Source organism: Candoia aspera, chromosome 5 (assembly GCF_035149785.1).
Source record: "Candoia aspera isolate rCanAsp1 chromosome 5, rCanAsp1.hap2, whole genome shotgun sequence".
NCBI classification, from domain to species: Eukaryota; Metazoa; Chordata; class Lepidosauria; order Squamata; family Boidae; genus Candoia; species Candoia aspera.
This window is the reverse complement of record NC_086157.1, coordinates 42941150-42968702: the sequence shown is the minus strand read 5'-3', so window position 1 is coordinate 42968702 and position 27553 is coordinate 42941150. Positions and strand designations below refer to the sequence as shown.

The window sequence follows — 27553 nt, the reverse complement described above, 5'->3', positions numbered from 1 at the left end:
ACATGTAAAACAAACAAACAAATGATGTTGTTTATTCCTTTTGTTTATCTCATGGAATTTAAGTGCAAGCTTATATATGTTCTAGTCAGAAGAATATCCCACTGAATTCAGTGGATCTTTCTTCTTGGAAAGCATGTATAAGATTTCAGCCAAAGAAGATGCAAACATTATGGATGCTATTCTATGATGCACAATATGTTCAGGATACAGCCAGAGAAATAACATTTTCAAAGTCATAAATATGAAGCAAGTGAAATTCCTAAAAAGCAATGCAATTAAATTTTTTAAAAAATCCCAGCATGGTAAAACAGCTATTCTCAAGCTACCTTTTAATAATTATATAAAAGTCAGACTGGGGTCTTAGTTTTAAAACTGTTCCACCAAAAAAATTATGAATACCCTAGCATTGGCAAGAGGAATATTTATCATAGATTTGATTTGTTAAAATCATTCAAAGCTATGTATTGTTCATTCCATCATTCACTGGCTGTTTTCAATAGCATCAAAGCCCACGTATGCCTTTTCAGTTGAGAAATGATGATAATGCAAACCACAAAATACTTTCTTGTTTTTTGAATAATGTAACATTTTGTTTGAGTCATCTGAAAATAATTTTCATTGTAAGTCTTTTGGTGATTTATTCAATTTACTTCTATTTTTTCACTCAAATCACAGGAGAAAAAAATTAAAAAATCAGCAAACCTAAATGTTTGGCTATGGCTTTACTACACAAAAATATCAGATTAGATTCTGTACACTTGTATAAACATTTAGGTATTAAAAAGAATGCCATGAATTGGTACAGACCTATTAATGACTAACTTTGGGGGTCTCGGTTAAGTGTGACTAAGGTTAAATTTAGCCCTCCATATTAATGTGGGGTACATACTGTATATCTATTTATTTTAAGTAGTATTATTTAATATTAGTGTATTTTGCATGTTCTGGCAATCTATCCAGAAATTAAAAGCCCCACAATGCTTTTGAATGTCATATAAATATGGTAAACAACAGTATATTCTGCTGTAGTATTCACAATTCATAATTAGGTAATAAAATAAAGAATCAAAGGAAATTAATGATAATGCCTGAAGATAACCTTCTAGGAATATGTACTTGAGACTAATTAATTAATATTGGGGGGGAGGGCATTGCAGTCTGTGTTTTTCCCTACCTGTCTGTTTAGAAATAAAAGTATAAAGATTCAAAGTCAAAGGACAGGGAAAAAAAGTCATCTTATTGAACTGATAATAGAAATATAGATGTTGTATTACAGTCTGAAATTCCCCTGTTCTTTTCCATTAGATGAAAAACTTTGGAATGTGCAGGATGGAAAGTTTTTAAAGGTACATAGGAAGCTATTTGGACTTGGGCTGGCACACAGTTCACATGTTCAAGTAGGAAGACAATATCATTCAATCAGCTAAAGGTGGGGCATGGTCAAGGTTCTGCCCCAGTAGAAGTTGTGCTAAAAATGGTAATGTAGCTATCCAGTTCATGTTCTGGTGCCTCATGCTAATAAACTTTGTCCCATTTTATACCAAAATGCAATCTTATTTCATAGATAACATAGGTGTTACGTTGTTTATTATGTTGTCTCTTTGCATAGGCTTCTTGGCTGAAAGAATCATTTCTGCAAGTCAGCAAGGTGAGCTTGTCAGGAATTTCATGAATTGTCACAAGACTGACAATGATTTTCCATTTCTAAAACACATACTATAGAATATTTTTGAAGATTAAGCTAGTTCCTATGAAGATGGTTATATTTCTTAAATAATCTCTCTTGCCTTGAGCCTGTTGCTCTTGAAATTCATAAGCGAAATTTCAGTGCTAAATTTGTACAAGGAAACTGAATGAAATTGAACTTTCTGTGTCTGCAAACAAAGCATTCCCTTTCAATTATAAATCATGCTTCTGCTGCAGAGGTGAAAATCAGTTTTCAATAGTTTAATGCATATATTATTTACTGAACATAATTTTGTACTTTATAGAAATCAGAAATATATTGGAAGTTAATATGCAGAAGGAATGAAAGGGGAATATTATCTTATGGCACTATGGCATTTCAGCTTGATTGTTTCAAGTGCAAACTTGTTTTCACAGATGATTACCTCTAGAAATGAAGAGTCATTCCAATATTCCCTCCAATAATGTGCTATTCTGCAAAACCTGATAAATTAGCACACTTTAAGAGGATGCACTTTGTGAGGCTCTCTGTGCAATGCAATTTCTTTCTCAGTTTTATTTGCCTTAAACTATTAATAATTGCCATTAATTAATGGGAACAATCAAAAATAAAGTATAACACACCTAATTCCCATTAGGTTATATTGTTATCAGAAGTTGGCAGTGAATTTAAATGCTGAAGATACAAGCAAATGTGATGAATTTTTACCATGGTTGTTCTTAGGTTCACACATATACACAAATACTGTCTTTCTGTTATTAGCTGAGTATCTGACACTGACAAAATTAATTCAGGTTCTGGACTAATCCCATTGCCCTAGGGTTTTGTGTTTTTTTTAAAGCAGGTAGAGAGTTAACTAGGGCTCTCTCAATCCTATGGAGGGATTTAGGGGATGCCCCCATTTATGATCTGACAGGATCCTAAGACAAGCCACAGAATGGCTGGGAGCTGTTTCTTTTAACTCCATCTGAGGTCCAGTACAAAAGAAATACATGGGGAAAGGAATCCTGGTTTAAATTTAAGCCTTATAAACATTGTTTATACTTACAGCTTAGAACATTTCTTTGTGCCACCACAGAATAACCAGCTCAAATTCCATAAATATCATCTAACTTCCTTGTCCCCCTCTCCCTATATTAAAATAGATCCAACAGTTTTCCCTTTCTGTCACTTGGTTATACATTAATATGATGTTAGTCCAGCCAATTTCAAAAGTGTTCAATGATTCTATTCATATCTGCTCATATCCCATGATCACAGCAGATCTTGAAGAAGAAAAACTTGTTCCATATTCACTCAAATCCTTTTTTTTTCCTTCTTTGTATGCATAAGTTGCCACATGAAATGCACTAGAGTGTTTCTTACACATTCTTCCTATCACCCCCAGATTCAACCATGTATGTCTTATTCAAGGCTATGAATCCTATAGCACCACTTCCCAAAACAGAAAAGAGGGAAATGCCCTTGAGCTATGCTATGTATTTCCCTGATACTATACTGACACAAGATTGTGTGAGGAGGAGTGGAAAATCATTTTGTCAAGGGTTTTTTTTTGGCAGAGTCATGATATAAATTTTTAAGATGCATGGCCTACCCTGATGACCTCTTCCTCCTTATGGTTATGTTTAACTGTATCCTTAGTCCAAATGTTGTTTTTTTTTCTGTTACCATAATATAAATCCTTATCATCTTCTAAAACAGTTTTACCAAATAATTCATTTTGACAGTTCAGAAAAGGAAGAAACAAACTTGCTTTTAACAATCATTTTCCAATTATCTAAGATTGCACCAAAGATTAACTTTTCAGCAAAAACTACAGAGAGAAACATTCTAATCTCATCTGACTTACTCCTGAAAGAATGATTTGGGACAATAACCTTTATGTTCATGTGTCAAAGTAAATTCTGTACAAGGTATTTACAAGGCTCAAGTTCTAAAATGTCATAATTTCTGGAGAGGTAACACTTTTGAGTGGTACACAACCTGCATACCTACACTCCTGTCCATTTCTTCCACAGCATCCCCATATAAGCCATGTTTGCTCTTTCCTCTAAAAGCTGGTGATGCATAAAGGGCTGTATGGACTTGAGGGTATGACAGGAACAGAAGAAATGGTTTATCAATATTGCTGAAATAGAAAATAAAAATCAGAAGGAATGCATAATACATTACCACTTTCATACAAATTCTTTCTTGGTCACATGATTTCTTCAGTAATAATTCCTTCAAATATTTTGTAAGTATCTTCCATGTTTTCACCCAATCTAACATTCAGGAATTATAGCAGACAAAGTCTTTGAGGTTGCCAGGTTGAGACAAATCTTGGTAACCAACCAAATGGAAGTCAGGATGGCAATTTAGGTAAGTTTGGGCTCAGTTCTTAGAATGGTATGTCCATTTAGTTCTTTGCAATAATGCAGGGAAGCTGTACCTAAAAAACCTATCATCCAACATTTTCCAGTGAAATTTAATGTGAAAAGGATGCATTAGGACACTTTTATTTTCACACTGAAGGCCAGTATCTGATTCTTACCCTATAATAGTGTAATAATAAAGAGTATAATGGATTAATAAGCTACTACAATAATAATTCTTTGTGTTTTAAAATAGTATGCACCAGTATATTCACCTTTCCTGTATATATCATCTAGGAAAGTTTCTGTCACTTTAGTTCTCCCGGAAGCTGTGTCTGGCAATGGAAATGCTTAATTCTGTCAAGTACCAGATAGTAGTGAATCAAAGATAGATCTTGATTCCAGCCTAAAATTGAACACAGCAATTCCATTGCTATGTAGCTGAACAAAATAACTAAGGCAGATTGATTTAAAAGAGTACCACAGGGGAAATGTATATTTCTTGCAAGGGTATTTGATGGGAACATAGGACTACAGTGATAAATATAGAACAGGTAGAAGTCACCACTTCTATTACAAATGCCTATTTTCAGGAGATGACAGTCCCTGGGGCAATAGCAAGGATTCCATTGCAACACAAGAGTTCTCAGTCCAAGAACAGATATCTAATAAAAAGTTCATACACACGGGCATAATGTCATTTGAGGGTTTGCTTTTTAAGTCCACCAACCCTGATTGACAGCAAGCTCTAGACAAAGAATCTCACCTATTAATATCCTTAAGAGTATAAAATCACAGATGACTATTTTTCTTTCATCAAATTCTCTTATAGATTTGGGGGAGGATTGGAAAATGACTGACTCCTGTGACCTTGAAAATGGAATGGCAGATCAGCTTCTAAGAGGGAGGAAGATTTGACAATAACAGTTAAGGTCCTGTTTTATTAACTGAAGCATTCCTCTGAAAATTTACTACCATTCCATTCTATATAATTTATCCAAGACAGACTTTCCTTTCTCAACACAGTTCAGATGTGTTCACTGAAAGAGCAATAAAGCAAACTTTGTGTTTGCATAAAGCAGATATTTATACTGTATATCAGTCTTGTAAGCCTCTTTGGAATATTAGAATTGATTACATGGCATTGCCATTACATGGCAATGAAACATACACATCCTTCTCTTTGATGATGGTCAACTACTTACTTTATTCCTCTAAAATCCTTCTTTGTATTTAAAAGGTATTTAAATACAAAGGCTATGACTCACTTTAAGCTAAATTATAAGTATCTTACTTAAGAGAAATGAAAAATCTCTAATAAGTCATAATTCAGAATGAGGAATGTTCTTTCTTCTAATGCTTGGGGCCCCAAAAGCAGAGCCCTTTAGGACCCGTTGCCTTAAGTCTTAGTCACTTAAAATAAATGTACCTTTACAGGTACAGACAGTCGATCAATCCTAATATTCCAAAGAGGCTTACAAGACTGACATACATAAGGCAGCCAAATATGCAAGATCCCTGTAAGATCTCTTCCTTCTTTTCTGTGCCTTTGTCTTTTCTTTTGCCTCTGAACTGCATTAGCAACTTCCTTCAAATGAAGAAGTGTGAACATGCTGCTACTTCTTGCTGTTCTTTAGTGCTTACTGACATTTTTAAAAATTGACTATGAACAGTAGCCATACACATCATGATTCCAGAATCCTTCATATAAAGCAGAAAGCTTTAGGACGGAGTCCTAAAGTAAAATTGAAGCCCCCAGAGGACACAATGGTTCAGGACTCTGAGGACACAGAAGGCTTTGAACTAGAGAGCCTTATGCCTGGAGCAGAAATTACATCTCCCAGACAAAGCCTTCCTTCAGCATCGGACCAGCACACTTATTCCCAAGATGTCTACAATCTATGGAGTCAATGTGGTAATGCAAGAAGCCAGCTGGGCATAAAATCTTAGGCACAAGGATGGAACAACAATAAGAGTACAAGGAAGAGGAAAAATGGCTCAGTAGCTCATTCTGATTATCGCAATCACAACTCTGACATGTACAGTAGCTTGTGACAAAGAGACCCATGGAACTGGCAGTGGAACTCTTATTATGTAAGTAGGAGAGGAGCTATTGCTGATATGCGATAAAGTGTAGGTACAAATGACTCTTTATAATTTGATATATCATATTAAAATGCTAAGATATGGATAATTTTTTAAATGACTATACACAAAGAACAAGGTAAATTTTATTTCTCATTTAAAATAAGAACTTGGCTGTCATTTAAAGGTGCACATATATAATTGTATGTTTCAGATTGCTATGCAAAATCATTGCTTCATACCTTCAAATATTCCCTTTCCTGAATCCTGAGCTGTAAGATCCTGGCTTCATTGTCTCTTATATCAAAAAACATTAGATGATGGCAAATATTTTTGCCTGAGACCGTGGAGATTTGCTATTAGTCAGTATTTGGTTTCATGGCTTAGTAAATTGATCTGATACAATACAGTTTGTCTGTGTCCTTCAGAACTTTCTTAACAATGATTCAACAAGGAAAAATACTCTCCATATGTTGCATTCTGTTAGCACTTGGCAAACTTTGTTTTGGAGGTGCTAGTTAGTAAAAGATAAGTCTCTGGTATGATTCCATATATGGATGGTTGATTCTATTTTGCCTGATTCTAACAGGTTATGTGGTTATCTTGTCTAAGAAGACTCAGAGTGGGACCTTAAAAGAAGGGCTGAACCTGAAGTTTATCCTGTTTTATTCAGAGTTGGGTTGAAAAACAGAGCAGGAATCCAGGAAACGAACTTAGCACAGCAACTCCAGCAGCTCCATGGGGTTCTGAGCAGAATTTGCCCCATCAGTCATGGAAAGTTAACTTAAAGCTACTAAAGGCTACATGTTACACCTAGCTTCTACCTCTGTCATCAAGGAAACCCACCCAGTTATACAGGCATTTAAGTCTATAGACTTGGTGTAATGGCATAAACTACAAAATGAAACACCAACAATCTAAGTAAAATAACAATGTGGTTATAGATGTGATAACAGAATGAGTTCTTAGAAATTCATGGCATAGAGGTTTCAAGTATGCATGTCTCTATATGGTCTGGCGTCTATGGTTTTATTCTTCTTTCTCAACCTGGCTTTTCCTCAAAGATTTCCACTTCACATTGATGCTGAATATTGGCCAAACTTTGCAAAACATTGTGAATGTATTTTATTGACCAATGATTTTTAGGTGCAGTTTACAAACTCTCTTCCTGAAATTGTACTCGCGTTTTGCATAAATATTTGTAACGTTTATTCATATCTATCAAGAATTGAAGCTATATCGGAACAGGACCTTAAATCGTTCTAAGTTCTAGATCCAAAGCATCATCATCATCATGTATCAAAAACAAGAGCAGAACTTCTAAATCCCAGTTCTAAAAATGAGTATGTTTTCATTTTTCCACAGATGCCAAGTTCATCCTCTATGTCACCAGTATCTCTGAAAGTAAGTTATTAGAGTAAGATCGCAATGACTTAAGCTGTACCTACCTTCTTATAAAATATTTGGCATCTTCTGTAAATTTCTGAGTTAGGTTTTCATAAGTCCATGGTTGCTGGATAATACTGTAATTCCTCATCAAGAAGCAGTTTAGATGCCGAAAGTTGTTAAAGAAGAAGAGCACGATTGCCACTAATGCAACAACGAATACAAAAAAGTAGCCTACCACTCTGTGTGGAATTCTGAGAAGGCCAATATACTGCATAACTTCCAAAGTTATTAGAGCTATTCCCGTGATCTGAAGGACTGAGGGAATATACATTTTAATTCCTTTGATAAAGACACTTCCATGCCCCGGTCTGCAGTCTCTAATATTGTTCACAGGAATTCCATAGAAATGATCAAATCCGTGATTTAAGGGATGGTGGCAGAAATCATGACTGCTGTTACAATTTATACCAAGATGCCATTTGCCTAGATAAAAAGAAGTACATACATTCAGGTGATATTTTAGCCTTCACGAAACACTGTAGAAATACATACACCGATTTACATTTTAATATGTGCAGGATTCGTATTTCCAAAATCTATACAGGGACATTAAAAAAACGTGAAAAAATCAGCAGTTTCCTACTTTTTGCAATACATTGTATTCAAAAACAAGTATATCAGGAGAAAGTGCTCATCCATATTATAAACTGTACATAAATGAATTATTTTGCACAATTTGTAAAGAAAAATATTTCAAACAGAGGAGGGAGAAGGATGCAGAAGTTTTAAAGTCTAGAAAAAGATGGGACCTGAGCAAAAATAAATATATGACAAATGTACCCAGTTGTATTCCATTACCTAAACAAACAAATGAATAAAAAGGAGAAATTCAACCCTTAATATTAAACCTTGACAAGTGAACCATATGAATAATCTTGAAATAGTCAACTAAAGAGTCTTATCTAAGAATATAAGAATCCTTTTCACTTGATTTCCAAATTATTTTTCATTGTACTTTTTCTGAAAAAATGTGCATCCAAATAGAAGCACTATACACATCTATTTGGATGCACATTTTGGGCATGTGTGAATAAGCATTCTCTTTGTAAAATTAGGAAGTTCTGTCTAGCTTGATTATGAATCTGGAGTTGCTTTTTTCTCAATTTTTCTGATGATAAGCAAATCTTACTTAATAGTAACTAATAGAGTGCTGGGTGTGTGTATGTATGTTACCAATATTCTAATGTTAATTTGCAAACCACTTTGAAAACCAATTTAAAGAGGAAAACACATATCTAAAACCACAAACACAATGAAAAGCTGCACCTACATTGATCACTCTTACCTATAAGACCTGTAGAATAACCTTCCTGCTGAAGAAGCTTTGCAAATGTTATTTCTTCAGCAGGCAGTCCTCCTGAAGAGGCTGCAAATAAGAAGACTCCAACTCGATTCAGACTAGCCATTCCTAATAAAATTAAAAATTTGAATATAAAGTAAGTCATATTTCATTAACAGGATTTATATGTAAATGAAGCAACAGTGTACTGTAAGAACATTTTGTTAGATTATTTATGAAAAATAGGTGGCATATTGATTTGTCTGTAATAGTTGAGCCTGGCCACTTTTGTTAAGTTGAGAGCAAAAAGAGGTTCATCCATATTCAAGTATTCTTGTAAAGAATGAATGAGCATCTTTTTATGACTGAGAACCAGATTCTGTCTTCCATAGCATCATGAGCTCTATTTGAAAAAGAGGATATGGGCAGGAAGAAGGTCATTAAAGACTTATAGGACCAGACAATAGGCTATCCTATATACTTTTGCCATCATTATATCATCATCATCATCATCATCATCAAGTTTTTGAAAAAGCAAACACGTGTGTCTCCTTTTGTTATCAGTGGGACATCTGAAAAGAAGAAAAATAGCTAGCAAGGTAGAAAAAACCTGCAAAGCATGGATTTTAGAATACTTTCAACCCATTCACTGAATATTTCTAAGTACAGTAACATTTTCTCTGGGAAAATGTATGTGTGTGTGTTTGTACTGTATATATAGTGATTGGCCTATGGGCCCTGACCTTTAATACATCCTGCATATATACTATTCTAAATGCCTTCATTGGTTGGTTAGTTTTTGTTCTAATTCTCAGCATTTCTCATTATATCAAAGCCTCATGTGGGGAAGGTTGCCTTCCCCTGTACAAATGGGAATGTTGTATGGAAGCGACTGTGTTATGAATCAGGTTTAAGTGCTGGTGTTGCTGATTGAAATCTTTTTGTCTGTCTCTGAGAACCACCAGATTAGTGGACCAATACAATAAGGCATCTTAAGTGGTGGCCGTACATTTGGGGACCTCTTTGTCACCGAGATGTGACAGGCTAGTCTTGCCAGCCCTTCAGAAAAGCCCTGGAGATGCATTTGTTCTCACTAGTTTTCTGTTAAGGTTCTTGTGGGTACTCCTTGATTAATATTGTTTTTGCATTTCTGTCTTGGGTTGCTTGTGTTATTCAGTATATACATTATGCTCCTACTCAAGTGAGTAGTCAAGATTGCTAAGTCCTGTCGTTTTATAACTTGTATTAATCAATTGTTTATGATAAACTATAAGATAAGGCTTTAGATTTAATGGATGTTTAGCTCTGTTCATCTAGGGATTCAGTGAAAAATACAAAATGGCCAGGGGTGGGAGGGGTTGACTTTGGAGTCCTTGGTGCTCTCTGAGCCTTGTTGTTTTCTTGCAGATGTTTCATTGCCAGACTAGGCAACATCTTCAGCGTGAACCATCTTCAATTTGCACTGAAAATATTGCCTAGTTTCCTAGTCTGGCAATGAAACGTCTGCAAGAAAACAACAAGGCTCAGAGAGCACCAAGGACTCCACAGTTCAACCCTGAGCTACAAATATTTGCTTCAGGGTTGACTTTTGCATGCAACTGCAGATACAATGAAATCATCATTATCTGAAAGAAAAGAGATGTGACTTTACCTAACCAGATATTTCTTTTCTTGCTCTATCTCATAGGACAGAGCAAAACATTCAAAAGAGGTGTTTTGTAAAGAGCATTAGTGCAAATATAGCACTTGTCTCTGAAGTGTTTGGAAGGAAAGAGAAGAAGAGGGCAACCAGCAGCAAGGTGGATGGATTCAGTGACTGTCGAGATGAATGCACCGTTGTGTCATGTTCACCATTACACGTTGGGAGACCTGAAATAACAGGTTAGGGATAGATTGTCATGGAGAAAATCTTTCTATGTCAGTGTTTCTCAACCTTGGCCACTTTAAGATGTGTGGACAGCATATTCTAGCTGGGGAATTCTGGGAATTGAAATGCCTTAACAGCGGCCAAGGTTGAGAAACACTGATCTTTGTGGTTGTTAGGAGTTGAAAATGACTTGAGGGCACATCCCTATAATCAATCCCTGTAGGGTTAAAACAGTCCTGCCCTTTGCCCAGCTCTTTCTGAATGAGGTCCTGCAAAAGTATTGCATTTCCTAGTGGAAGTATTACATGTATATTCATACAGTGACAAAGACAAATGTTGAGTCTTGCAAACAACTTGGCTGCTTTAACACATCAAAAAGAAAAAAGAAAAGAAAAGAAAAAAGTGCCTGTTTCACACTAACACTCCCTGTGATCCACCTCTTTCAGATGCAGAGCACAGCACCGCTCCCATGTAGTAATTATTCACTGGAGCCAGCAATTCCACTAAATAAGTGATGAATATAATAAACACTGTATTTCCTTTGGGGAGGCCACATTCACACAGGAACTGTAAATTAAAACAATACAGTACAATCTTTATTTTTATCTTTAAAAGTAAATACATAAACAACATTATTTATTTACCTGATCTGACAGGGTATCGGCCCGTCAAGAAAGCTGCCCTGCTTGGTGTGCATAATGGGGAAGCTGCTATATGTTGAGTCAGTTTTACACCTCCTTTAGCTAAATTGTCAATATTGGGAGTTCTGGAAGGAAAACAACAACAACAACTTCTGTATTGACAGTACAAAAAGCTGGAATGCAGGCTACTTAAAGAACATCCCAAGATTAATGTTGTTTCTTTCTCTAACTCTGCTATTACCCTATCAAATACAAACTGGAGAGAGAAATACATATATGCAGAGAGCTTAATAGAGCATGCATGAAGTATTTTTCCCTTACATTATTTATGGGAATGACATTACACATCAAAGCAGTTTATTTATTTATTTCAAAATGGTCAAGCACATTGATAACAAATGGATCATATTTCCAGCCTTATTCATGAAAGCATTCTCTTTTAATATTTAACCAAAATGAAGTGTGGATAGAAAGGCATGCAAATGCAACAGCAATGTATAGCAAAGTTAAATGAATATATATATATATTTAAAAAGCTAGTAATAGTCTAGTTATTCTAACATGCACGCCGTGTGTGATTTTTTAAAAAATAAGAGTAAAAAGTCAGTCCTTTCTGGAGCAGAGCCATGTGATTTTATCTTTTCTAATCTTGCATTCTTTAAAGTCTTTAGTTCCTTTATAGACAAACCATTATTCAGCAAAGAAAAAAAGCAATTTGTCAACTTAATCAAATGCTAAATAAAACATTGCAAAGCAAGGAATGACAATATAACATCTGTTAGTGCAAAATTCGTTCAAAACAGTCATACAGCCCAAAAGGTAACTATATTACATTGTAGCATTAATTTTTCATGAGAAAAATCATTTTTAAATGAATTATTTGAGATCAAAGATATATAGGCTGGATAAGTTGTATCAGAATTAGGCATTACCTGATATAAAATGCATAGCCTAAGGTTGCCTATGAAGTTTTTAAATTTAGCCTAGCATGGAAACCTTAGAGATATTTTAATTAGCAAATTAAAACTCTGTGAATTTATATTAAAGCCCAGTAGGTTAATGGGTGTGCTTATAGGTGTGCATCTTTGTATATGTGTATATTATCATCATCATCATCATCATCATCCAGGTTAGATTATATGGAGATGACTTTGAAAACCGGAAAAGCAGAATATGTTAAAAATACAGCTGGAAGACTCTGTTGTTGGGACTGACTGAATCCATGAAACATTTTTCCTGGGACATTGTTTTTAATAAATTAGGTTTCAAATCATCCTTGTAAATATAGTGATCTCTACGTGTTGGATTTCAATTATCATAATTCTCGACCAGTATGATGAGAAGGAAATTATGAGAGTTGAAATCCAAGACCATCTAAGAATACTGCATTTGAAAAGAGTTCTGAATCACAGATCCCAATTCAGAGAGCATTCAAGTAGGGGATATTTAATAAACAAACAAACAAACATATTGTGTCACATATGATTACTAACTTTTGATTTCTACACAGGAAGCCAACTTTTAGTTTCTACATTTATAAAAATAGCTATCCATATTTTTCTTCTTAATCAATAGCCAAAACATATGTGTTATTCACTGCATACCGAGTGCTTCTATACAATCACAGAAGATGGCTTAAGGTGCAATGCATATGTTCCCCTAAGAAATATGCATGTCACATATTTCAAAAGTTGTTTTTAAACTCTGGTTATCTCTACTCCTGAAGAATCAGACCTTCTAAGTAGTTATCTAGATCTTTGTTATCTCATCATAATATAGTTTACTTAACAGTTTCCCTTCAAGCAGTTTTGAGGGTTACAGTCATGTCTGTCCAACCAATACTGTACTAACTGTTCTTTTTGTCTTTAGTTATGTGAATCACATTTATTTATGGATGAGGAACTGACTTCTGAGATTTATTTTATAAATTGGCTTAGTTTAGCTTTGCTGAATTTATTATAAATATAATCCCTGTTGCTTGAAAATGTCACCATAAGACCCACCGAAAAGATCATCTCTCTCTCTCTCTCTCTTGCAAGGATCTCAGAAATACTATAATGAAGTTAACAGATTCCTTTTTCCATTTCTACCACTATGAATTTATTTCTAATACATTTAATATATCTCTAATACATTTCATATATAGTTCACAAACCAAATTCTAATAAATTTGGTTTGTGATAGGTAGGTAGGTAGGTAGGTAGGTAGGTAGAAGTAGATCCTCTGGCAAGGATCTCAAAACTGTTTTCAGCTTTGAGGGACGGAGAATGTGTTAATTGGTAAGCCCAACATCTGTCAATGGGCTTGGTGGATTTACCTGTCTGCTGTGTCAGTGCATCAAGTTGGATGAGGAATGAGGCCAACAGGAATCTGGCCAAATTGTTAATAATACACAGCAGTTCAGAGTTAGGTCATGTAAGGGTAGTTGGTTTAGAATGGACTTTTTTTAGTTGTTCAGTTTCCTCCCCACTTCGAGATTTTTTTTTTAAGTTTCCATAAATTTCTATGTGAATGTTTCCTAATATACAAATTTGGGTATGTAGTTTTGTATAGGATGATTTTTTAAAATGTGATTTTTCTTAAAATAAATAAGTTGTTTATATTATTTTCAGGAAAATGTGTTTTCTGATGTCCCTTGAAATTTTTACAAATTTTAATCAAATTCAGCACAATGTTTGAAGAATAATTATGTTTTAATTTCCATATTTATTCGAAGTTGTGATTTTAGATAAATATTACATGTGAATATGTAGGGTTCCTTCTGTATTTCTAGGTTATAAACCTTTGGGAAAATTAGAATTATTATATCCAGCAGCTGTCAGTGTTTGAAATGCATGGCCATTATTGCTTTTGCTACTTATTGTATATAACAAAGTATGTGTATGTGTGTGCGTGTGGGTGCATATGTATGAATGTACAGTGTGTGTGTCTATGTGTCTATCTGTCTGTCTGTCTATCAAATATTAAAAGAAAAAAAGAAAAAGCAACTACACTTTGGTTATGCTACTGTGATTTTTGACTTTGCACAGTTTTAAGCATAGCAATTTCATTATGCAGTAGAGATATTTGTGGGCATGTGTGTGCATCAAAGAAAATAACCAGAGTGTTATAGATTATAAATTTAAATAAACAATACAGATAAATAACCAAGAATGATAGAAAACCTTAGAGTTGTATTTCCATAGCATCCCAAGTCTCCAATGCCAAGGTCATCAACCATGAACAAGATGATGTTGGGCTTTGAAAGTCTTTCTTCTAAAGCACTGCTGGTTGGCCACAGATAAAGCATCAAACTGAGAAGGATCATCATTCTTCTGTTTTAAGGAGGAATTGCTTCAGTGACACCTGTTTCATAAAGGAATGTTACTTTGTTGATGAGTATAATAAATTGGCTTAGCAGACAGAGTGAGAACAAAGCCAAAAAAAAAATAGTGAGCTTTGTGGATTTAGCATGTTATATATAGAGATAAAACTAAATGTTAATAAATAATAAAAGCACACCTTTCATATAATTGTTTACATTCAGAGAATATGTACCACAATTTCATTCTCAGATAAAGCACAGATACAAAGAATCAAGTGAATTGCAGTCTAAAAGAAATCTGTATTAAGATTCATGCCATCTGGTGTGAACATTTCCATCTGGTGAAGGTATTGAGAGATGAAGGTAGGGAACTTGATATTTATAAATAACAATTTATTGACTAGCTCTGTAGACTGTGAACAGATGAACCTTATTCCAGATCTTTCTATATATACATATACATATACATCACTATCAACCGGAAATCTAGAGACTATATATGATGACATTTCAGTGGTTTCAGTTATAATACAAACATAACCTTGCTTAAATTCTTAATGCATGCTCTGCCAAACATTATGAAGCCATTTAATTTTCTTCAATCCACTCTAAAGTTTTGTAAGGGAATTATTTCACCCTGCTCTTTGTTCAAACTGTGTTGAGTACAGCTGGGCAATTCCATTCACTGTGATGTGGAATAACCCTATAATAGTATGATGCTGTGATTGATGCAGCCTCATCATAAGAAAAAGGCATCATGAACTTGCTGAAAAATACACTCTTCCACAAGGCCAGTCCTCAGTAGGATGTGATGACCTTGGATACTCCATAATGATGCCACAAAACACAAAATGAAACTGCATTTTGAAATGCGCTTTTATTCTCTGCAGGTACTTACAAACATGAATTTAGATTTTCAATTTTTCCTATATCCGCTTCTGGGAGATTTTCTTGCCAAGAAAACTGCAGGAACTAGTCCATGCAATCCCCAGGAGTCAACACTGATTCAACAGCAACCCCCTCCCGCTCAAAAGATTCCTATCTAGAATTGTGAAATGAGGCTAGTTACCCGTGCACAGCTTACTTCCATGAAGTGCTCACACCTGTATGTACACTGATATAGAAGAAAAGTTTAAAACATGTATTTGTTTATCTTTCAGTAATTTGGGGGGGGGGAGTTCAAAGTGCTGGTATTAGCCTTTTAAAACTAATATAATTTGGGGGCCATTTATCTAAAGGATGTATTTGATCCTGTGCATGCATTAAGAATTGCAATACCATAGAGATCCTATTCACATGGCCTAGCTTATCACCTACTGTGTTTTTCAAGGAATGATTCCCTGTTTAGAACTGCAGTGTAGTGTCTCTTTTCAAGTCAATAATACATTTTGGTTCTTTGCCTTGAGAGAGATGCCCTAATGCAAAAAACCCCTTTTCTTCAAACTTCTATCAGTATACATTGTCTGACATTTTACTGTTATCCAGCTCTGCTGCTTTCCTTTCAATAACAAATAAAAATTGTTATTATTTGCTGTGGGATAACATTTAGACTAAATTCTTAATGAAAAACAACACAAATCAATGAGATAATCAATCAAAATGGCTAAATTAACTAACTTGAAATTAATGGAAATTATAACAACCTTAATCCCTACTGAAGGTAACTCATGAATTCTAGAGACCATTTGCTGAGATAGTATATAAATGTATTAATTAATTACAGTATATTTAATAACATATTGCTCATTTTCTGATGTATGAAATATGTCATTTGAATAATCTCTTATAATGTCATGCTTCTTTTGGAATTTTTCAAGAAGCATGCATATCACCAGCAAGACCTATCACATAGCTTAGAGCTTCTGGTTGGTGGACCTTCAGAAATAGGATTCCCTTCTGAATGAATTGTACTTGTTGGCTACAGTTCAGACTTTCAAAATTAAAATGAGAACCTTCTATTTCCTATTAAATGAGGATAGAAATAAGTGTTAATGATTCAAAACTGCTTCCAAACGCTAGGAGCCACAAATCTGGTTTGTCGAATGTATATGCTAACATATTACTGGGTGCGATGCATAGAAATGTGTTAGAAATAGGAATATCCATAAGGCAGGGTAGAAGAAGACAAGATGACAGCTGTGATGGTGCAATTGAAGCTCTACCTGTTTTATAAAAGTGTTGCATATAAAAAACGTGTGGAGCTTCAATCACACCACCCAAGATCAGGAGAGAAGTAGCAGCAGATGTTGAGAGAACAAAACAAGAGAGGGATCCCTGGCACCCTCTATATGGGTATATGAGACTCATACTTGTCAATTAAAATCTAGGAAGAGTTTCATGGCAAGCACAAACACTCTTGAGGGCACACAAGAGCAAAACCGAATTGGAAGATGGAGGAGATAAATCACTGGCCAAGGAATAGTCCCAGAGAAGAATATGGCTGAGGGATTCAACCTCCCTTACATTATTTGGAGGATTCTGAATAGGTTGAGGGTTGGAGTGCCTAAGTATAAAACTAATATGCTCAAGTGGGGATTGCTGATGGATAACAACATGTTGTGTGAATGTGGAGCAATACAGAATTCAACCCACATTCTGACCTGCCGATTATTACCAATAGTATGCACTGAAAATGACTTGTTTTTGGCCAATGACAAAGCTAAGGTGGTGGTGTCATATTGGCAGCTTAAGGTTTGATCTGGATATGAAAGAAGGAGAAGGAGAAATCTTGACTTCTTTTTTTACCATACCCTGCAGACACCACTGGCTGGAAATCAAACAATACAAAACATTCACCACCTAAACACTACATAAAGAAAAAAGATTTTTAATTGCCAATTTATAAATACATCATATTTATTTCCTAAAAAATGATTTTTTAAATAGTTTCTATCTTTCCATTTCCCTCAGATATTTAACAATACATTGACACTTCTTAAGTACTTGAAGTCGTGCATGCATACTTTTTCAGAGTGTAAGCCCAGTTTTCTCACCTATTACTTTCCTGTCATCACTTGATCATTCCAGAAGCACGTAACAGATGCAGCCCAGTTTGTTCTGTTGAACCTTCCCATTTATTTTTATCCTCAACACACTGTGGTAGTTGCCACATTTTATTTTGTTAGTTTCATTCAACATACTATGGAAATGTTCTAGAAAACATTTTAAAATGTCCATACTCCCCATCTGCACATAAAAAGTGTGCAGATGGGGAGTATGGACATTTTTGTTACTAACAAAATAATTAGCAGGCACATGTAAACAAACATTGTCTCAAGGAATTATCACTATCAAAAGCAAGTATAAAATAGATCAGCTATTCAGAGTAAATATTTCATGATCTACATTTGCCTAAAGGTAAAGGTTTCCCTTGACGTAAAGTCCAGTCGAATCCGACTCTAGGGGGCGGTGCTCATCTCCGTTTCTAAGCCTTGGAGCCGGCGTTGTCATAGACACTTCCGGGTCATGTGGCCAGCATGACGACTCGGAACGCCGTTACCTTCCCGCCGAAGCGGTACCTATTGATCTACTCACATTTGCATGTTTTCGAACTGCTAGGTGAGCAGGAGCTGGGACGAGCAACGGGAGCTCACCCCGCCGTGCGGTTTCGAACCGCCGACCTTCCGATCGACAGCTCAGCGGTTTAACCCGCAGCGCCACCGCGTCCCATTTGCCTACACTGTACCTAAATCTCCAAGTAAGAGCTTGTAGAAGTTTTACAATTACCTTTTAGAGGGATTGCCAGCAATCGTATTTCTCCAAAGAGGTTGAATGGTATATTTTTTAACAGCCACCTTCACTGCTTGCTTTCCTGCTGTTGTTAACTCCAAGTGTGTTAACTCCAAAATTAAATACTTGCAGGTGTGGTGGCGTACTTCATCTGTACGGCATTCTGGTTTTTTTTGTTTTTTTTAATCTCTGCTGAGAATTCATAATGATATGCTGTATAAAATAAATTGAGAATGTACCTTTGTCCACTTCACAGGAATATACAAATATGTAAGAGTATATAAATTCATTCAATCATGTCCAATTCTCAGAAACTGCCTGGACAAGTCCCTGCAGTTGTCTTGGCAAGGTTTTTCAGTCATGGTTTGCCATTGCCTCCTTCCTAGGATTGAGAGAGAGGGACTGGCCCAAGGTCACCCAGCTGGTTTTGTGCCTAAGGTGAGACTAGAACTCACAGTTTCCCAGTTTCTAGCCTGATGCCTTAACTACTACACCAAACTGATTCTCGCACATCCTGTAGGTATATACACACAGGTATATACAGATTTAGGTGTGTATATGTATATATATGTGTCTATATGTATGGATGTGTGTGAACATATATGGATGTGTGTATATGTATGACATATATATACAGTGAATGAGCTATTTAAACTGATTTAAAACACTGTCCATTCATTCAAAACAAGCAATGCTGTTAAGAATGTTGTAGGCCATGAGAAGAGAATTATCCCTGTTTTTATATATATTTGAAAATAATGATGAAATATTACAGAACTGTATAAATAATTCTAAAGAACAAATATCTTTATCATGGCAAAATATGTCAATGGTTACAGCTGGAAGACTGGTGAACATTGAAACCAGCCTGTTTTATATATTTTTAGTCTGGCACATGAAAAATTAGAAAATGTTCTAATAGTCCCTGCATGGTAAACTGATACATATATAGACCTTTCATCTTTAAAAAAGTTATTATGCATGAGAAATAATTTTAACAATCCAACCTTCCAACCTGGATCTAAATAATTATATATAGCTGAAGTGATTTCTTTTCTAACAAGAACCCTATCAGCAAAGGATAACAAACTTTTCTACCTGATGAATTTTAATTATTGAATTCAGTCTCCCTATGCCTGTTAGTTATATGACTGATTTAGCTATACATTTTATTATCCAAATCCTTGCCTGGATTCCTATAATAGGCCCACAGCAGAATTTCTCTTTAAAGTCGGAATACAAAATAGGAAAGATAGCCAGCACCCATAGGACTAACAGCTCTGGAGAATTTAGGATACTTCCTTCCTAAAACTAATTGAGCCAGGCTTGGGAGGGTCAAGGGTTACAGGTAGTCCTCACTTAATGAGCACAATATGGACCAGAAAACTTGGTCCCTATTAACTTAACAACTCAACAGGATGTTAAGCAGTGTGGTTGTTAGGTGAGTCACCACATGACCAGACCCAATTTCATGACCATTTTTATTAGGGTCGTTAAACAAATCCAACTTCCCTAATGGACGTTTTTTGCCGGAAACTGGCCAAAAAGGTCGCAAATCGTGATCATGTGACCACGGGATGCTGCAACTGGTTATAAATGTGAGCTGGTTTCCAAGTGCTCAAATTGCGACCATGTGACTGCGGGGGTGGTACAATGTTTTGCAACAGTCGTAAGTGTGAGTACAGGTCGTAAAGGACTTTTTCTGAAGCTGCCATAACTTTGGACCCTTGTTAAATAAGCAATCATTAAGTGAGGACTATCTGTATAAAAACTTTGATTAATTGAAAATTAAATTAGTATTCTGTGTTTATTTATTCTTTTCCTGAATTGGTTCCAGGAGTTCAATGCAGCATATATATCACCCTGTTCTCCAATTTTTCTTCACAACAACAACCCCGTGAGGTAGCTTGGGTTGTAGAAGAATGACTGGTACAATATTAACTAAAGAAATTGATCTGAGGATTGATCTAAAACTGGATTTCCATGGTTAGTCTAACACCTTAATGAACTCTCCACAAAAGCTAAGTAATTAAAGTTAATTTAATTAATTTTAATTAAATAATTGCACTAGTTAATACAATTAATGAAATAAAAATATATGTTACATACTCTGCTTTTCTGCTTTTTAATATTTTTCACTTTATTAATTGAAAAGAGAGGGGGGGAAACAAAATATATGAGGACTACACACACACACACACACACACACACACACACAAGGTTTCATAAAATAGTTTCAATAAAGTATGACCTTATTTTATTATAAACATCCATACATAACCTACACCTGTAATCAACTTTTTCATAAATCACAAATAACATCTGGTCTTCAAACCACTGAGTAATTGGGGTCATAAATTTATCTAACGTGGAAGAACAAGTCTCAGCAATAGAATGGCACAGAGAATCTATTTCCCTTGTCTATGTAATAGATACGTAGTTTTTTTTAAAAATATATGGATGTCCAAGTAATAAATCCTTCTCAAAGTCAAAATAATATATATAATTACTTCTTTCCAGAACGTAACTTGAGGACTTTGCAAAAATGTGTTTTAATGAAGCCTCATCCTCACTGCATTTTCAGCTAAATAATGATTTACTAGTTTATTTTCTCAACAAATGGAATGGAGTCCACTCAGTCCAAAATATTATTTTTTGTTGCATATGCCACAGTCTAATATCAAATAAAATTTTGATATAAGCATATGAAACCAGGAGACTGAGAGTTCTAGTCCCTCCTTAGGCATGAAAGCTGGCTGGGTGACCTTGGGCCAGTCACTCTCCCTCAGCCCAGCCCACCTCACAGGGTTGTTGTTGTGGGTAAAATAGGAGGAGGGAGTATAAGCTATATTCGCCGCCTTGAGTTATTTATAAAAATAATAAAGGCAGGATAAAAATAAAAATAAATAAATCACGACATTTTCCCCTTGTTTAAACATTCAGTCCTTAAAATGTACATGTTGATTTACTGATAACAAGTATTCATAAAGTCTAATTTCGACCTTTTTTTCCTCATAAGATTTAGTGATCACTTCTAATAATTTAGGTGTCCCTGAAGTTGCATTTATTTCTGACATTCCTATCTGCCTTTTTATTGTTTAGGATAAAATAATTTCTTTTGTTACATTCAAAATTATTATTTGGTGGCAACTTTAGGACTTCCAGGAACTGGCTGCAGCCTGGGACATCAGATTATGCAGCCATTCTAGGACTACACAGTTTCTTGTTATCCTAAACAATAAAAAGGCAGATAGGAATGTCAGAAATAAATGCATTGTTGAATCAAGCAGGGTTATTATGGAAGTAAATAGGCAACAGTGTATTTGAATCAGTTATGCATACAGTACGATAACCCAAATAGGTATTATTTCTGTTATTCTGATTTCCTGAAAAAGTTAACAAGTTAAATTATTGACTATAGCTATATAAAAGTTAAGTCAAAGCAATAGTAATTATTTGTTAGAAGAATTCTACAACAAGGATAATTATATTTAGCTGCAATATATTAATAGAAATCTATTTCTGATTTCTGACTGATACTTCATTAATATGGTCACAAGTAGCATATTTTGGTGGCATACCACTTTAAAGCAAAACATAAGCTAAATTCTCTTGGCAGAAATAAAATCATTGCTATGGTGTGAACAGCAAACACAAAACAGAAAATGTGGTTTGTTTTGAGCTCAAAATTCTGAACTCCAGAAAATCCATAGCAATGTTTTGGAATGGCATGGAAAGTCAAAACTTTTCATGATCAATATATGCATGATATTGAAGGAAAATCAGATCACATTTAACTTGAATTTAAAAACAGACAAACTGAAAAAAACAATTGTGGCAGTACAAGAACATACTGTGCAAACAAACATCAAAATCAAAACAATATATTTCAAGTGATAGCAAATGCTGAGTGTGCATGATCAAAAATGAAACTTTGATCCATGTTACAGTAGCTGTAGTAAAACTGCCCAAATTGAGTATAAGCAACACCACAATAAAGTTGCAAAAAATGTGCACTGGAATTTATGTACAAAGTTTGTCTTTTTTTTTTTTTAACAAAAAGTACTAGCACACTTGAAAGAGTCTTAGAAAATGAGGAGGTCAAGGTCTTGTGGGATTTTAAAATACAGACCAAGAGACATTTGAAACACAACATACACACATTACTATTATTGAAAAGAAAAAAGTGTGGTTCGGCAATATCAGGATACATAGTTGAGTTGATGAAACACAAACTCAAAAAGTAGCAAAATAATGGGATTTCCACACTGAAGTTGAAAAACTTTGGAAGAAAAAGTCAACTGTCATACCAATAGTAACTAGACCTCTTGAAGCAACATGAAAGGGATTCATCAAATATTTGGAAGTTTTAAATTTACCAGACTTGAAGCTACTAACTTCACAAAAAATCCACCTTGCTTGGAACTTCCTACCTGCTTTGGTGATATCTCTATGATTCTTATGCTCTTGGTTAGAACCTGAATCATCTGAAAAATCCACTCTAAAGACTGTGATATTCAATGGATGAAATAATAATAATAATAATAAATGTATGTAACTCAGCAGATATTCAGTATAAATTTAAATATAGTTTAAAAAATTAAAAGGCTGTCTAGTATTATCTGTTTGCCAAACATACTCATTTGTACTCATAATTCCTGGCTAATATTTTTTTGTCATGTCATGCATTGCAAAAGGAAGCAATTTAGCAGGTTATTGAGGGATTGTAATTCATCAACAGCATTTACAAATCAGCATGTTTTGACATTCTTGAGATCAGCATGTTTTGACATTCTTGAGAGTATTGGGAAAATAAAGTATTATATGTTTCTGTATAAGGAGGACTTGCTAGCTTTCTCAACTCTCCCAGTTCTACAAGGACATAATTGTTCCGTATTTGGGATCTTCTTATATCTTGCCTCCATAATAGCAGAGGGAAAGCATTTAGTTGCATCAAAGCCTTTTGAGACTTCTAGGTACAGCTCAGATATACTGTTGGCCCTAATCCCAGAGATCAATAAATTAGGCACCTTATCTAGATTGCATTCCCACTCAGTTTTCAGAATTCATTGCTTCAACACAACACAACCCTTTTTATACTCCAAAAGGTGCCTAAACTATAGGTTAGCTGGAGAAAATCCTAGAAGTGTTAATTTCAGCATGAATGAGTTCTTTCATGTAGGCTGGAAACCACAGTCAAAAGTTGAGAGGACCAGCTGCACAGAAAAATAGGACAGCTTTAGCCAGTTTTTAAGAAGAACTCTTCATGAAAAAGCCTCTAATTTCACCATGCAAGGTTGCCTGAGGCACATATTGCAGGATCTGAAGTGCTGATCTTAAATATTTAGCCTGAATGCCTTCTAGTGGCCTCAAGTCAAGAAAGGACCTGAACTTCATAAAACATATTCACTAAAAGGGGGCTGGTTGTAACTATCACCTTTAGATCTTAGGAATTTAAAGCTGTAAACTGCATTTCCCTGGGCAGTTTGAGCAAATAATATTGTATGTGCCTTTCTGCTACCAAAAAAAAAAAAATGGAATGCCACTAAAATGTGTCTTAGGTCATCTAGTAAAATCCATAATTTTACATTTTTATAATTAATATCCCACTTCTTTGCTATGTAAGATCCTCAGGGCTCTTCCAAATCCAGCAGGGGCCCTGGAAAAAAATGACTGCTTCATCCAGATACAATAAGATACTAACAAAACTTCCTTTGATCTTAGGAGGGTGAAAATTGAAAGCATTTAAATGGTTAGTCAAATTATTAAATGTAACAGTTATATAGTACATACCCAGAATAACTCACTTTTGGGTATTGACAGCAGTTATTTAATATACCTGAAGGCTGCATCTAACTTTAGTGATGTATTTTCATATAAAGTTTATATTAAAAATAGCAGGCAGTCAATTATAAAGCTTCCTCTTTTCCCACAGCTTACTGCCATGAATAGAACTGTATGCTGCTTTAAAAATCAATAAAAGGTATATGCATTAAACTAATGGAACAGGTAGAATATATCTCTGTTGCGTGTTGTAAGACCAAACACTATCTATAATGGAATGTCCCTTCTTAAAACCTGTCTGTTCCTCTACTAGAATATTTTCCTCTTCACCTCAGTCACTCCTATTTCCATATATACCCCTAGGATAGAATTTGCTCATTATATTGAGTAGGCCTCTACTTAGCAGGGCCATCCTTCTTTTGTGTTTTTAAAGATGGCAACAATGATTCTAAGCTCCCAACCTTTAGGGTTATTTATCAATAAAAGAGTGCAGCCAAGACAGGGTCCTACCATTCTACAGTTTTTGTGGCAGGATTAAATTATCTCCCCTTCCTTGTGTGTGTGTGCGTGCATGCCTTTGAATCAGTGCTGACTGTAACCACACAGAGAAGTCCCTGCAGTTTTCTTGGCATGGTTTTTCAGAAGTGGTTTGCCATTGCCTCCTTCCTAGAGCTGAGAGAAAATAACTGGCCCAAGGTCACCCAGCCTTTGTGCCTAAGGCAGGATTAGAAGTCATGGTCTCTCAGTTTCTAGCCCGGAAGGCCTTCCTTAAGCTGAGTTGGCCCCTTAAATTCTCAACATCTACTGTTGTTACTGGGGCCAATCCAAGAGAACTTTGTTAAACAGTTGGGACATAGGTTGTCCTGTGATTGTACCTGTATATACAATTCTTCATAAACTATGCAGACTTGATGGTTAGCTACCCATATAAGACCAGGAATTTTTAGAATGTTCTACTCTAGTGTTCAAAAACATGCAGAATTTTAATTTCTTACTCCTTGAATCAAGTTTATTTCATAGTGGCTTACTTTTCGTACTTCAGTAATTTCTTTTGATTGGAAAGCTCCTGTAATCACATGAGATTCTCGTTAATTTTATGCATTTTATAATATGCAGTAAGTGCTTTTTTAGCTCTTAACACAATCTAAGTTAAATCATGGCTCTAACTAGTGGTGGGAAGTTATATCAATCATTATTCATATCTGATTATAATTTTTGTAATTACTACACTAACATATCATAGTTGTCAAGGATTAAACTAATGGATTCTGCAGTATAAGGCAGGAACACATTCACTGGAATGTGTTCTCTGAAGCTGCTTGCTCCTTTGTCCCTTCCCTAATTGAAAGGCCATTTAGCATGACAAGTTCTTCTATGATTGGAAGCCTGGAGCTGATAATGCATTGGATGTCTAATACAGAGACATTAAAGACATAACAAACTTGGGAAATTGTAGTTTATGAATTGGGAAATAATTTTAGTAACCTCATAGCAGAGCAGATTATCCATGCCAAAGATGAAATAATGTTCCTTTTAGAGCCAGCCTAGTAGGTGAATTCCTTCTGGATGGTCATTTAACATTGAGAAGTTAAACACACTGACTGTCTGGATTAGGCAGAAATGCACAGAGTTTGATTGCATATACTTTGACCATGTGATCTGTCTCAGAGGCAGGAGGACAGCTCTGAAATCTGGCATATAGTGAGTCATCATCAGGTCTTATTCAAGTATTAAAATCTCTAGCCATCACTATAAATGAACAGGAGATCTAATAAATAGGTCTCCAAATCATCATGAACTGTGAAGATTGTCCCACTGGAGGAGTGTATAAATCACACAGGATATAATAGATAAAATAGAGAGCAACCATCATGCATATTGCTTCAAGATAGAAGAGCTAATAAACCTCACAATCAATGTGGTAGAAACAGACCACAGTCACTCTACCTTCCCTCCTCAGTTTCAGCTTCAAGACTGAGCTGAAACCATGTACCATGATCTCATTGCTAGATAAGGTTTCCTGGATCCATAATATATCACCATGAGATACAAAGTTGAGAAAGGAGTCTTCCCTGCATCTGGAATGCCATTCTGCAACATTCCAGTTCAAGAGGGAAATCTTACACTCCTCTTTTTCTCCTCAGTTGGTGATTGTATTCTTGCCAGGTAGTTTCTTCATGCTGCATTCTGCAGTGGGTAATTCAGATCCAAGGCCAGATGAAAAGAACCATTGTAGTATATTAATATATTCTGATGCTGCTAACTCCATTAAGTCCTCTGTGGTAGAATTAAGGGTTAGCTGCTATTGCAATTCTATCCAGGCTTCCTTTAATGCATTCAGTTCTGAAATGAAAGCATATTCTTTCTCTTCTGGGATACAACTTTTATCTAGCTTCAAAAAGTTCTTATATTTCTAGGCCTATGCTCTTCTCCTGATAATGATCTAGAAGATCCACTCCACACTACAATTAAGCGTAGCCCTAGTATACCAAATGGGTTGCCAGACCAATTGCACGATTCTCTTCAGGGGCTCTTCTGTTTGCCATTTGCTTTTACTTTGAAAGTCAACTTAGTTTCATCTGTTTTCATCTCTCTATTAGCCTCATCTGTTAAGCCTATACGCAGTGCAAATTCTCCCCTTCTGAGAAAGTTTGTACCATCAATGCCTGCTGCCCATTACTGGAGCTCCTAATGAAGTGCTAAGCATATCATTATCTCTTTCTTTATCATCCTAAGTTACACAATTCTGACTTCTCTTTTTATAGGCTGGGGGCCTTAATTTATTCTCTCACTGAGCCAGAGTTATATATTTTTCATCTGCCATCATTTGTTTGACTCTTCACAATTTATGGGAATTAATGTTTTCAGAGGTAACAGCAGTTGTTGCAAATGAGCTCTTTAGTACTTCCAACATATGCATGATTTCTTTTGGCTCAGGTAGAGCAAAGGTTTATAAAAGGTGGATCAGGTTTTATTTTTTCCCTTTTTCAGGTTCTTTCATTTTTTGTTTCCTCCAGCTGCCTGTCCCTTTCTTACTTTTCTAAGCAATCATGCTTAGTTAGGTTTCACCTTGAGCCTGGCTGAGCACAGTCCCTTATTGGGAAGCAATATTAGTAATCGGGGCTCTTTTCCAAGCACCATCTTCTCTCTTTGGCCCAGATGGAGGTCTGTCTTTTAGCAGAAGGAGAGTGTCAACGTCTTTTTAAAAAGATACAATAGGAGTTTGCAACTTAAAAAAAAACCCTTTATTTTTGTAATAATTGCAGGTAGAAAGGGACATTTAAATATTAAATTCTTTTATGTCAAGGACAGCTGGTTGTGCCATACCTTCCCTGCCAGGTCACTTTGGTAAATCTGACTTTGAAGGAGCTGGG

General features: G+C 35.4%; 1 protein-coding gene across 2 annotated transcripts in view; it reads right to left on the bottom strand.

Moving 5' to 3' along the window:
* Positions 1 to 27553, bottom strand: part of STS (steroid sulfatase) — a 98341-nt gene that overhangs the window by 42321 nt on the left and 28467 nt on the right. Inside the window, exons 2-6 of one of the 2 annotated variants that reach the window (XM_063305067.1) lie at positions 14527 to 14707; positions 11366 to 11487; positions 8861 to 8983; positions 7575 to 7998; positions 3679 to 3815 (exon numbers count right to left, since the gene is read on the bottom strand). In XM_063305067.1, coding sequence (XP_063161137.1) covers positions 3679 to 3815; positions 7575 to 7998; positions 8861 to 8983; positions 11366 to 11487; positions 14527 to 14672 — 952 coding nt within the window. In that variant the 5' untranslated portion in view covers positions 14673 to 14707. Of the gene's footprint in view, positions 1 to 3678; positions 3816 to 7574; positions 7999 to 8860; positions 8984 to 11365; positions 11488 to 14509; positions 14708 to 27553 lie in introns of both variants that reach the window. The other variant, XM_063305068.1, reaches the window with a different exon arrangement.